Source organism: Varanus komodoensis, unplaced genomic scaffold (genome assembly GCF_004798865.1).
Source record: "Varanus komodoensis strain SLA01 unplaced genomic scaffold, ASM479886v1 scaffold1, whole genome shotgun sequence".
Lineage (NCBI taxonomy): Eukaryota > Metazoa > Chordata > Lepidosauria > Squamata > Varanidae > Varanus > Varanus komodoensis.
In genome coordinates, this window is record NW_025335268.1 from 131,575,180 (window position 1) to 131,587,636 (window position 12,457).

General features: G+C 39.3%; 1 protein-coding gene across 1 annotated transcript in view; it reads right to left on the reverse strand.

Moving 5' to 3' along the window:
• Positions 1-12,457, reverse strand: part of LOC123024363 (complement decay-accelerating factor-like) — a 31,414-nt gene that overhangs the window by 15,644 nt on the left and 3,313 nt on the right. Inside the window, exon 2 of the mRNA XM_044432006.1 lies at positions 9,821-9,916. Coding sequence (XP_044287941.1) covers positions 9,821-9,916 — 96 coding nt within the window. The remainder of the gene's footprint in view (positions 1-9,820; positions 9,917-12,457) is intronic.

The window sequence follows — 12,457 nt, forward strand, 5'->3', positions numbered from 1 at the left end:
TTTCTAGCTTTTTGAGGGCATCAGTGATAACCTGCTATAAGAAGACTCTACTGGTCTCACCTTTTTAGCCATTCAACAACTTAGCACTGCCACATCTATTCTTTCCTAACAGATTACAGTCAATGAATAATTAACTATAGTCATTTCCAAACTGCGCTCAAGGCTTAATTATATTTCCAAGTAGCATCTGTGCTTCTCAGTTCCCCTTGTTAATGGCATTTTTCCTCTTTAAAAAAATCCTCACTCTGGCCCAATGCAAGATACAAACATTCCAGCATAATTAGACAAACAGCCTGAAAAAGATTAAAATCTTAACAGACATCAGCAAATGGCTCTCAAATATACTCTGATGCTGAACTAAGTATCTTGGTGGGCAGAAGCTGAAAGAAACTAACTCTTCTCTCTGATCACCAACCCAGCTCTCTGTTATATATACCTTATTAGCTGTTACATCCAGTATTAAATCATGCAAAATGTAAAAGCAAAATCCAGACACCTGAGAACAAGCTGATAGTGCGACCCTGCAACCACCAAGACCACAGCATGGTACAGCCAAGTTCCTCTTACCTCACTAGCCTGCCTCTCAATTCCATACCTGCCTTTACACACCACCATGTTAACTGTCCTAATTTGGGTCCTTATCTACCTGGTACTAAGAAAATAGGCATACCCACCCCACCCACAAAACTCTTTAAAAAAACCTCCAGATTGACTAGGTGTTAGGCAAACTTGCCCTTGCATCATACTGGAAACTGCTTTCCCAAAGGGGCAACCACCCTTCAGCCTAGCCCTGCTTTGGTAGTGAGATCACTGTCCTCTATCAGGACAGACAGACAAAGGCTTTTCCTGAGAGTCAAGCACAGCTAGTTCCAGTTACTAATAAATCTGGGGGAGTTCCCCAGCTCTTGCCAGTAATGTCAACATCCTCCATGACATCAGTTTTATATATACTAAAGAAAGAAAGCCTTCCCAATTCACATTCATAGCCTCCACCCTTTTAGCCTATTCATTAAGAACACAAGAAAGAGCAAACGGGAATGAGTGAAGTCCAACATTCTGGTTTTATTCATGGCTGGACAGATGAGGTTGAAATCAGCAGGGTCCACGGCAAAAGCCCTTCTTTGCTGTTTACAGCATCACAGAATACTAGAGTTGGAAGGGGCTTAGAGGGTGTTGGGGAAAATTTGGATAAATCCTGTCTGAAAAGCATTACTCCTGTGTGCGTTTGCATTGTGGGATCAAATCCTGTCTTCCTTCTCAAAACCAAGCTGTCACTGTTTAAAATGGCATTCCCCCGCTCCTTTCTCTCACCTTTAGCTGTAGGCTACAGTAGGCCATTTTAGCCCAAATATACATTATAAATAGTCATTGTTGGAATTCAGTTTACAATAATCTTTTGATAGCCCAGAGGGCTTCATATGCCCTGATCATGCAGAATGTTTAGAGTCTGAGCTAAACATAGGGGTCTGAGCTTATCATGAATAGTTTCTAGTGGCTTGAATTTGCATGTCTGAGCAGACCTGGAGATGGGTTCAAGTTACTCAACTAAAGTGTCAATACTAATCTCATTGTTACAGTGTGATTGACTGACATTTCTTTATCTGTTCTGTATGTGATGACCTCAGAATCTTATTGTAATCTCTGCATTCTGTGATCAATTGCCCTGTTCCTGTGTACCTATAAATGCCCTGTAATGGTATTGAAGCTTTGCAGCAGAGTTCATCTCTGCCTGCCCGGTAATGCAGCATGCATTATCGTGAGTGTACCACGGGAACCTTGGGGGTAAAACAATAAAGACTCAGATGGTCTGGACGCTTGGTCTTTCCCACGAACCCGAGTTTTATTCCCTCTTCTCAAATTGAGATTCCGGGATTCTGACAGAGGGCCATCGAGTCCAACCCCCTGCTTAATGCAGGACTGTAGGTTCAGGCATCCCTGATAGATGGCTGCCCAATTCCCTCTTGAATGCCTCTAGTTTGGGAGAGCCCACAAACCCTGAGGTAATTGGTTCCATTGCTGTACTGCTCTAACAATAGAACTTCCTGTAACCTAAGTCCATTATTCCATGTTCTGCACTCTGGGATGATTGAGAAGATATCCTATCTCTTTTCAGTGTGACAGCCTTTTAAGTATTTGAAAAATGCTATCATATCTCCCTTCAATCTTTTTTTCCTCAAGGTTAAGCATGCCCACTTCTTTCAATCTCTCCTCATAGGGCTGTGTTTCCAGTCCCCTGATCATCTTTGTTGCCCTCCTCTGAATTCTATCTAGCTTGTCCGCATTCTTCAAGTGTGCCCAGAACTGGACACAAGATGGGGCCCAACTAGTGTTGAATGTAAGGGAACCAGCACTTCACATGATTTGGAAGCTATATTTCTATTAATGCAGCCCAATATCTCATTAACCTTTTTTGCAGCCACATCACATTGTTCAATCTATGATATAGGACAATTCCAAGATCCTTCTCACTTGTGGTATTGCTGAGCCAAGTATCTCCCATTTTATGACTGTGCATTTGTTACCTGGGTGTAGAACTTGGTATTTGTCCCTATTGAACTTCACTGTGTGCTCTCAGCTCAGCGCTCCAGCCTATCAAAATCATTTTGAATGTTGTTTCTGTCTTTCAGGATATTAGCTATTCCACCCAATTGTTTGTCATCTGCAAATCTGATCAACTTTCTCTGCAGTTTCATCCAAGTCATTAATAAAAATGTGAAGAGAACTGGGCCCAGGACCAAGCCACAGCTTCTCATTAGCAAAAATATACTCTCTTTCACTCTTGGGTTTCATTCCTATCCTACATAAATGATGACTGAAAAAGCTCTTGAAGCCAGTTACTGTCATCATATCCTGCATTAGTGCTTTTCCAAGACCTATTATATTTTAAGTGAAATATTTACTTTTGTCTGTCCTGAATATCTTGTAGTCTTTGGATGGGTAGGAGAGAAAATCCCTCTGCATTCTTTCCACACTACTTTTATAAACCTGTATCATGCCATGTATTAGAATGCTCCAACCTAATTATCATTTTGTTACAGGTTTTCCTTTGATAGCTGTAGCGTTATATCTCATTAAAGTCTCAAAAACACTAGGGCAACAACAGAAGTGGGAGGTAATCCAAAAGTACAAATGTATTATCTGTTTCTTTATGTATGTTTGTTTAATGTTGTGGACAGCAAGAATATGGCTATCATCACTTATGGAACAACAGGAATGTTAAAGAACAGAACATGATCAGCTCAACAATAGCCTTTGAAGGTCATCTCTACCATTCAAGAAGCCCAGTTCTTAAAGCTACAATCATAAACATTCTTATTAAGGAATATACGCCAAATGAAGACAATAGTACTTATGAATCAACATGCATTGGATTCCACTGAAAATTACCTGGTGCAGGGATAAATAATATATCCACACAGGTCCCTCTGTGCTCTCAGATACCTGGATCAATGCCCACAGAATTGTCCTACTCCTCCCACTTTTGGAAAAAGTGTCTTACTGGCTGATAGGATCATTTCCAAAGTGAGGTCCTTTAGCTGCTCCCATCTTTCCCTTCTCCATGAATGCCTCTGGTCACATTTTGCACTCAGACCTCTTTTTAGGAAATGGAAATAGCTGAGGCCTGCAGGCCAATGCTTTCACCTTCAGCAAGTCCATTTTGTGGTGATTCCCAGGACAATATCTCAAACTATCAAATTTGCTTACAGGGTTAGGGTAAGTGAATAAAGTGTTCAGCAAGAAAGGGCTAATAGTTTAAGGCTAGTCCACAAATGCAAGCATTGCTGATTTTTCCACACTGTATACTTTGGGAAAATTGAAGTCTGAATTTGGCAACACACAGGCTACTTTTAGCTCATTACAAGGGGCTGAAGTCACAAACCTTGTGCTGCCTCTTTTCATGTAATGTTCAATTCAGAAACTGTTCTTCATAAGTTGTGTAGCCATGTACAAATACACAGAGAAAATGATTTGTATTCCTCAAGGGCAAGAAATTTATAGAAACGAACATGTGTTTACCAAACATGAGCAAATATTTAGCCATGAAAGTAAGAATATACAATATGAAATGAAAGAACTTTGGGGAAAGTTCAGTTGGCTGTTGTATTAAAATTTGTTTCATGTGAATGAAGAATTAAGCACTATTCAGATCTTAATTACTGGGTAAAGTAAGTCTGAGAAATGCATAATTAAGCAGATCTTGAATTACAGTCAAATTTATAACTGGCATGTATTCTTTAATCCCAGATAAACATTCTCATACTAGTTCAAAGTTCTTGCAAGTGTGTGTACAATGGAGATCTCCACTGAGCTTGGCCATTGTCATTCATTTCACTGTTGAGGATAACTCCATGTGTCCAATGAGACTGTGATTGGAGAGCTGTCCCCGACGTTAAATTGAAGACTTCTCTACATGAGGCATTTATTGTGTGTGCATGATTTCTCATTAATTTTAGTTTAGTAGAGCTTTATATGACATAATTCTTCAGGATCTCTGCCATGTTGTATGGCCATTTTTGTGGGTAGTTTTTTTTTTTTTAATGAGTGAGGAAAGTCAGCCCCCCGCACCACAATCTTGAGATGCTATGGGAAGTCCATATATTTTAGCAATTCCACAGTACCAAAAGCAGAAAAAATCACCCACCCTTAATCTTGCAAAGAAAATGGTAGAGGGTTAAAAGCCTCATATAAAAAAGCCCTGAAGGGGGATCAGAGGAACCTATGTGTATAGGTAGAGATTAAGGCTAATGTCTATATTACAGATATATTGTTCTCAATGTACTTAATGCCAATTGTGCTACTTTATACATCTTATTTGTGTCAAACACTTCTTCACAGTTTATCTAAAACTTTTCTACCCAACTTTTTCTTAACAAGTTCAAGGCAGTTAATATTGTAAATTCAGATTGTAGCAACAATAGTTGTTACAAATAAAATACTAAAAGAGTTTGATGGCCGCAATAAATATAATAAGACATAAACCACAGCAAAAGTAGAGAAGGAAAAATATATACAAATAATTGTATACAAATATATACAATTCAACTTTAGGAAAAAATAAATTATTATGAATATTAAATTATTACCAGCTAAGTTCACTTCAGAAAGGGAACAACCATTTAAGGACCAAAGTGCTTCCAAAAAATGAAGATTTACACAAGCCTAAGGAAAGCCATTAGAAAGAAAACAAGAGATGAACAACCATAGGAGCGAGTTCAAAAGGCTGCCTGAAGACACGGAGAAGGCCCTCCCTTAGATTTGTCTGCATTACTTAATCATGGGAAACATAGGGTGTGTTATTTATATAGAAGTAGGGGCATTCTATTAACTGATTTGCTCCTATGGATGATTAATTGGATTTTTCTACTCTGGATTGCAAGCACTAAATCTAATGAGGTCAAAGCTAATACTGTGATGTAGGTATTGACATGGTTACCACATTCCTGGTAGCTGACCAACTTTCCAAGGTAGTATTGCATCATCCAAAGCAAGGCAAGATAACTGAGATTGTGAAATTAGCTCTTTAAATAAATCTAACAGCCTCACCCACTTTCTGCTTTGTAGACATACTTGCCTTCCACAAGAATGAGTAAAGTCCTCACATTCTTTCCTCTCTCAAGAATGAGAGGAAAGATTTCCTCCAAGCAACATTACACTAACCAGTTACAGAGCACGGGATCTAAGGAAAAAAATTGCCAGTCTACAGAGAAACCATAGAACAAACCATTGTTTCTTATTGGGGTTTCTAAAGGCCAAACTTAGCATGGTGAAATAGTGTGACTGCGTTCAGATAACATGATAGATGAGCAATGGTAAAAAACCACAACGGCTTATGCTGCCTGAATCTACCTCCCCCCACCCATAGCCAAATAACCTGCTATTAAGGATAATACTGGGGAAAGAACATATTTTCCAGGTTACACTGGGAAGTCACTATTGTTAGTAGTTCCACAGACAGAAATAAGCAATCAAATATTGTATTGGGTCACCTGCTGAGTAATGGAGCACATGATGATTAAATCATCATATAGTTTATGACCAAGTGTGGATGCTTATAATTTCAGGAAGTGGTTTTGTGGCATTACTTTCATGAGGGTGTGGTTTCCTTTGGCAAGGTAAAAAAAGAACATTGATTCTGTTCAGTAGATGGTATATTTTGAATTACCTGATGCCCCCTTTCTGAAATGTGCCACAGGGATGGGCACAGCATTGATTTAACTCCACACCCTTGACTTTTCCAGACTGCTTCCTGACTGGTACAATAGAATCTACTGTTGGAATAAAGGGCAGAGAAAGGGTGAAAAATCATAGGACAGATGGATTTCAGAGATAACTGTTCACAAAAGAAAAGGATACGGATTTCAGAAAGAACTCTTCACAAAAGAAAAGGATACCCATGGCTAGATGTATGAGGAATCAGGGAGGGAGTGGGGAATCTGAGGAATTTTCATGATCTTGACCCCTGAGTGATCAGATTCTGGTTCATTATTCCTGTGCTATATTAAGCCAGTTTGAAGACTTCCATCTCTAAGAAGGACCATGATCAGCACATGTTTTTTAACCACTAATGAAAACTGTGCAAGTTAACACCTTAAAATATGTGCTTCTAGCATAATTTATGCATAATCAGCCAATTGGTGCAAATCAGCTGGTTTTTCAAAATTGCACTAAAGCAATGTGGTCCTTGGCAACATAGTTGTGTTCATGCTAGCCTTTTCAAAGAGAAAGGTTTGGTTCTATATTAAGTTGGTTTAAAGTACTTCCCTTCTGAAAAGGGTACAATACTCATTTTAAAATACAGAAATTATTAGTGTTTCTTCCTTAGAATTTTCTATTGACTCCTGTGGCTTTCCAGATAGTTCCAGCAGTTGATACTGGTTAAATGCAACCTCTACTCCACTTAACTACACCCATCAGAAGAAGAGTCTACAGTCTTCATGAGGTATTTTTCATGCATGCATCATTCACTACTTATGGTTGTTTAAATGTTCTCCAGATAATGTTTTGACCTTCCAGTTTTGCTTTTGTGTCTAATCAGTGCTTTTGGTGAGGTTTTGTTCTTGTTTTGTTTAGAGCATTTAGAGAAAACAAAGGATATATTTTTAAAAATCAAAGAAAGCACAATTTCCTTTTGTGTATTGTTATTCCTTTATATAGCAGTGCCACCTAGAGATCCTTTGGCAAAAAAGCAGGAAAGGAAACACTCCTAGCACTCAACTCTCAGTTCTGTGATGAAATGACACATTGGATTAGCATTCAATTAACAACAAGCTCTGTATTGACAATGCAAGAGTGTGTGCTTATTTTGTGTGGTGCTCCTTATACTACTGTAAACACCTTTGAACACAATACATTTTTCTTAAGTAGTTAGGGAAGAGTATATGCATCTCTTACAAAATTTACTATCATACCACTGTATAATATCCATTTTATTTTATTCATTTTTTATAAAAGGGCTTTAAGTTAATACACTTTTAATTTGGCCTCAAAATGGACAGTTTGTTTTACTTAATTCTTGGGTATCTTCAAAATCTTCCTCTGAATGTCCAAAATATGCCCATATGGATACAAGAGCCTGTTGCAGCAACACTGTACATTGTAAACCTTTGTTAGTGAATGGCAACTAACAGGAAATATAGAAGATATAGTCCTGCTGCCTTGAATCCCCATATTCAAAAGCTCTAACTATTTTTGTGACACAAGGAGCATCCACCATAGAAATCAATGCAACACTGGAACCAGCTGCCTAGAGAGGTGGTGGGCTCCCCCACACTAGAGACATTCGAAAATAAACTGGACAGCCATCTGAATGGGATAGTGTAAACTGGTGTCCTGCAACAGGAGGGGGTTGGACTCAATAGCCTTCATGGCCCCTTCCAACTCTACTATTCTATGATTCTATGAAAATAAGCACTACTAAGATAATGCTGTAAACAATCTAGATGTTGATTGTATTCACACATAATGGCAAGCCATGTTGGAAACTGTACAGGCAGGGCTTGTTGTTACCTGTGAATTGAGCATCCATGGCAAAACATGGCATGTTTGGTTTCCATGAAACCTCATGAAGACTCAGTAGTCTGTTGAAAGATTTTCACACCATCGCTTATTGGTATGTGTGACCCCAGTTACAATGTTTTTTCCATATTTTCCACATTTCTGCCAGCAAGTTTGGTGGCAGGAGTGGCTGCAGCTACAGAAGACATTCTGGCCTCCATCTTGTTCTCAACAATCCTTGTGACTGCCCACAAGTCCTGCTGAGCCTCCTCCCCCAATCTGCCAGTAATCTTTCTGGTGCAAATGCACACATGGATGCTCTTGGGAAAGACTGCCTGGCAAGATATGCTCCCTCTGTGCCTGGCAGAGGTGCTCACAGGGATGCTCTCCGTTTGCCCGACTGCAGGGGCAGCCCCTAGCTGCAAGCACATGGGGGAAAGCATGGACATGTGGGCAGGGAGGAGGGGGAAAGCGGGTGTGTGGATGGCTCTGCTTGTGCATTGGCACAGTGTGTGGTAGCATGAGGGAGCACTCCTGCAATGCTATTCTGGAGCAACGGTGCTACTCTAGTAAGTAGGCAGTTTCTCATTTTCTTGCTGAGCAGCCAGAAAAAGAGAAACAAGCCGGAACAGTCAGCTGCATGTGGGCCAATGAGGGCAAGGCAGGCAAAGTAGGCTGGAGCAGTGAATGTTGGGATTCATTTCCAGCCACAGGGGCTGAAGGGATACATGCAGCCACTTGGAGTCATGATTAAAACGTGCAAAACCCACATCTACATAGAAGCTGTGCAAATGTGTGAACGCAGGACTCAAGATACCATGGCGCCTTGTTACTGTGCGTCATTGTTGCGTTATGTATGAACACACCCATTATCCAGAACTGCCTTCTGCTACGTCATGCTGCCAGTTGTTTTAGAGTACAATCCCTATCAAGCTCAGGTGGCATAGCCAGTAATGGGAATTGTCATACTTTGGGGAAGGTGGGTCTAGCATATGACCCTAGTATATGAAACAGAGTCAGGTGACATGAATAACTAATAATCATTGCCATGGGAATGAGAAACAAATGTTTATACTTCCAGCTCTCTAACAATCTCAGAAGCTAGGGCAAAACAGCTCAAGAGCAGAGCTCCTGGCTGCACCTTTTTAAAGCCTTAGGAAAGCAGAACAACTTGGCTTTCATGGCATTCTTTTCTTGAGAGACTGACAAGAAATGTGAGAACAAAATTTTGAAAAATACCCAGAACAAAATTTCTGAATATGCCAGCTGAAGGTTTAGTTCAGTGCAAGCTCAAGATCTGTTGATTTAGCACATACAGAAAAAAGCAAAAGATAGGTGAACAGCATGTTATCAAATAAAGCCTATTCCTCAAAGAGTGTATGTAAGGAGTTCAGTGCATTCTGTTATAAAATCTGTTCTACAAGCATAAAATCCCATTTTTTTCTTTCAAAGTAAGTTTTCTTTATTTTTTTCCTGAGTAGGTTCTCTGTCTTAGGAAACTTTTGATGACACCAAAATGTTCATATAAATTGAAATCTGGGCATATCTCAAACAAATTATGCAATTGCTTCTGTGCATAAGGATCATATGAATAGTTCTAATAAAGAACCTTATTTGCTGAAATAATTTCCTTCATCTAACAAGAAGAAAAAAGACAGGGTGAGCAAGGAGGAATTTAATATGAGGATTATAGAAATGTGGATCATCAAAGCAAGATGCCAGTACTATCAACATGGTTAAAAAGATCTAGAAACAAAGGGTGAATTAGGAGTCTGGAATGTGTGGTATAATAAAGGAAGCCTTATTCTTTCCACAAGCAGCTTACCTCTGCACCCTCTTACTCCTGCATCTAAAAATAGGGATAAGTATACTAACCAGTTTTCAGAGGTATAAAGATTACGTGCACAAAACTGTATGAAGGCTCAAGCTGTTATGTACAACATTTATTTTTTTTATCAGCCAAAAGACTACAAGACTTCATCCTTTTCAAATGTGTTAAGCAAAACTGTCATCATTTTCTGCATGTGTTCCTCAGAGATTAGCTGTGGTAGCCCGGCTATCAGAAGAACTGCAGCAACAGTTACTATCTCAAGCAGCTATCTGAAAGGCTTCAGCCACACGACTTGAAAAAGACAACCAAAATTATATTTCTCTCTTCTTTGTGAGAAAGTCCATGCTTTAACTAGATACAATTGGTCCAGCAAGAGAGCTCATTTTGTCTGTTTTAAACATGTCTGAGGCAGGAGGTGGGGAACTGTGTCAGTAGCTGAGTGCAGCAAAACAGGACACTGAAGTTAGAGGGTGAGAGATGTGGAACAGGAATTGAACTTACATGCCACCACTTAAGTTCTGGCCAATGAAGGAAAAACCAGCTAGACCAGCAAAGAAGCCTCTTTAATAACAGTTATTCAGAGTAAGTCATAGTTTAAACCTGTCATAGTCATAGTATGTCATAGTCAAAGCAGTCATAGGTTAAACCCGCACTTCCTAAAATAACCTTTGCCAACCTGGTATACCCTCCAGATGTTGGAACTGCATCTTCCATCTTCCTGGACTACTGACCACACTGGCTAGGCCTTGTGGAAGCTGTAATCTGAAACATCTGGAAGATACCAGATTGGGAAAAGACATTATGAAAGCTTTTAAGACCATCAGGGATATTCTGTTTTTGTTCTAGTCCTGACCTACCTTCCCTTGCCTCTTCCTCATGCCCAAATCTTGAGCTGTCGTAATACGGGTGGAGCCAAAAAAAAGATGCATATCAACTTTAAACAAAACTGTATCCAGCAGGTTTGCCAATACCTTGGTTACAGGCAACACCTGCAGCTTTATATGCTTCAACACAGAGAACAAATGTCCACACCTTCATATGCTTCAGTGCTTTCCTATGCTTCAGAGCCTCTGTACACCAACCTTGGCAAGAAGGACATTAATTTTGTCCAATGCATGTAGGTATGTAGGAGAGAACTGGACAAGGAATGTCTATTATCCGTTGTTTTGTTCAAATCTCAGCACATGTAAATGTTCATCACCACGGGAAAGGTCCGTGGGCAAGGCCCCTCCAATCTTAGTAATGTTATGTTTCCACATGACATTAAGATGGGTAAATTTAATAGACATTCACAGTGCAAGCCTACATAGGTCTATTTAAAATTAGGTCCCATAGACATGGGGGCACATTCTCAAGTAAGCAGGTATACGACTGCAGTCTTTGTGCAAGGATTTTTAAGACTTACAGGCTCATGCAATGTGTGTTATGCACTGATTTTATAAAAAATATAGTTATATATTTTGAAAATGATGAAACATTAAAAACAATGTGTATTTGGTATTTAAGAATTTATACATGAGCACTCTATGCACATTAGGGGATTGATGCAGTGAAGGAAAAGTGTCTTATATAAATCATTTTCCCTAAAGTGTTTGGGGGAGAAAATTTGCTAACCCCTTTCAAAGAAAAGTATAATTGGGGGAAATTACTTATAAACCTCTAATTTGAAAGGGGAAAGTATTTTTCTCACTTTCTTTTTAAAAAATGACATAGAAACCTGAGAGCAGTTTACCCAACCTTTTCACCTGGAACATAAATGTTATAATACACTTCAGTCTTTGTTTATTAAATAATCAAGGGGCTGATCAGAACTAATGCAAACACAACAAAAGAAAAATAGCACCTAGATAAGCAGGTTTCTGATTACTTCTCTTCCAAAGAATCCCATTTGAGCATTACCTTGTGTACCTAAAGAGGAATACTACCCAAACACACCTCAAGCCAGAGTTGGTCAATGCTTTTCAGGCTAGATATTCAGTAAGAACAACTAGCTAAGAGAAATACATGGAAAAACCCACAAGTCTGCAGGAACAGTCCTCCCTTTTTGTTCTTTTTATTTACTATTTAGCCAGTTACAGTGAACTCCCAGAGACTGGTCGCTACTTTGTGATGTTTCGGTTGCTCTTGATAAAAGCTATTACATTTCCATCATTTTTGAAATGTCTTCTAGTGGACCAGCATAGCTTCCAGTAATTTTTGTAAGAATATCCTCCCACAAAAGGGTGAATGAGGACTTTGTGATCCTGGGATTTCTCCCCACATGTAAAGACATCTTGCTGATTCAGAAAAACAACGTGGGATCAGAAACCACAAACTACACTGAGTATCCTTGATCATGAAACAAGAGAAAAGCACATTCTCTCTAAAAAAAATCACTATATCCTTGGTTCTCAATGCAAATCTCTATGATATCATCAAATAATACTGAATACTGCATCTTATGAAACTTGAGAGCCAAGTTTATGAAAACAAGTAAACACCCACATTTGGCACAAATGACAGCTGATAAGAAGCAAGCTGCTGTTTCCTTCATTTTCCTTAACTCAAAAGCTGTGTGTGTGTGTGTGTGTGTGTGTGTGTGTGTGTGAGAGAGAGAGAGAGAGAGAGAGAGAGAGAGAGAGAGAGAGAGAG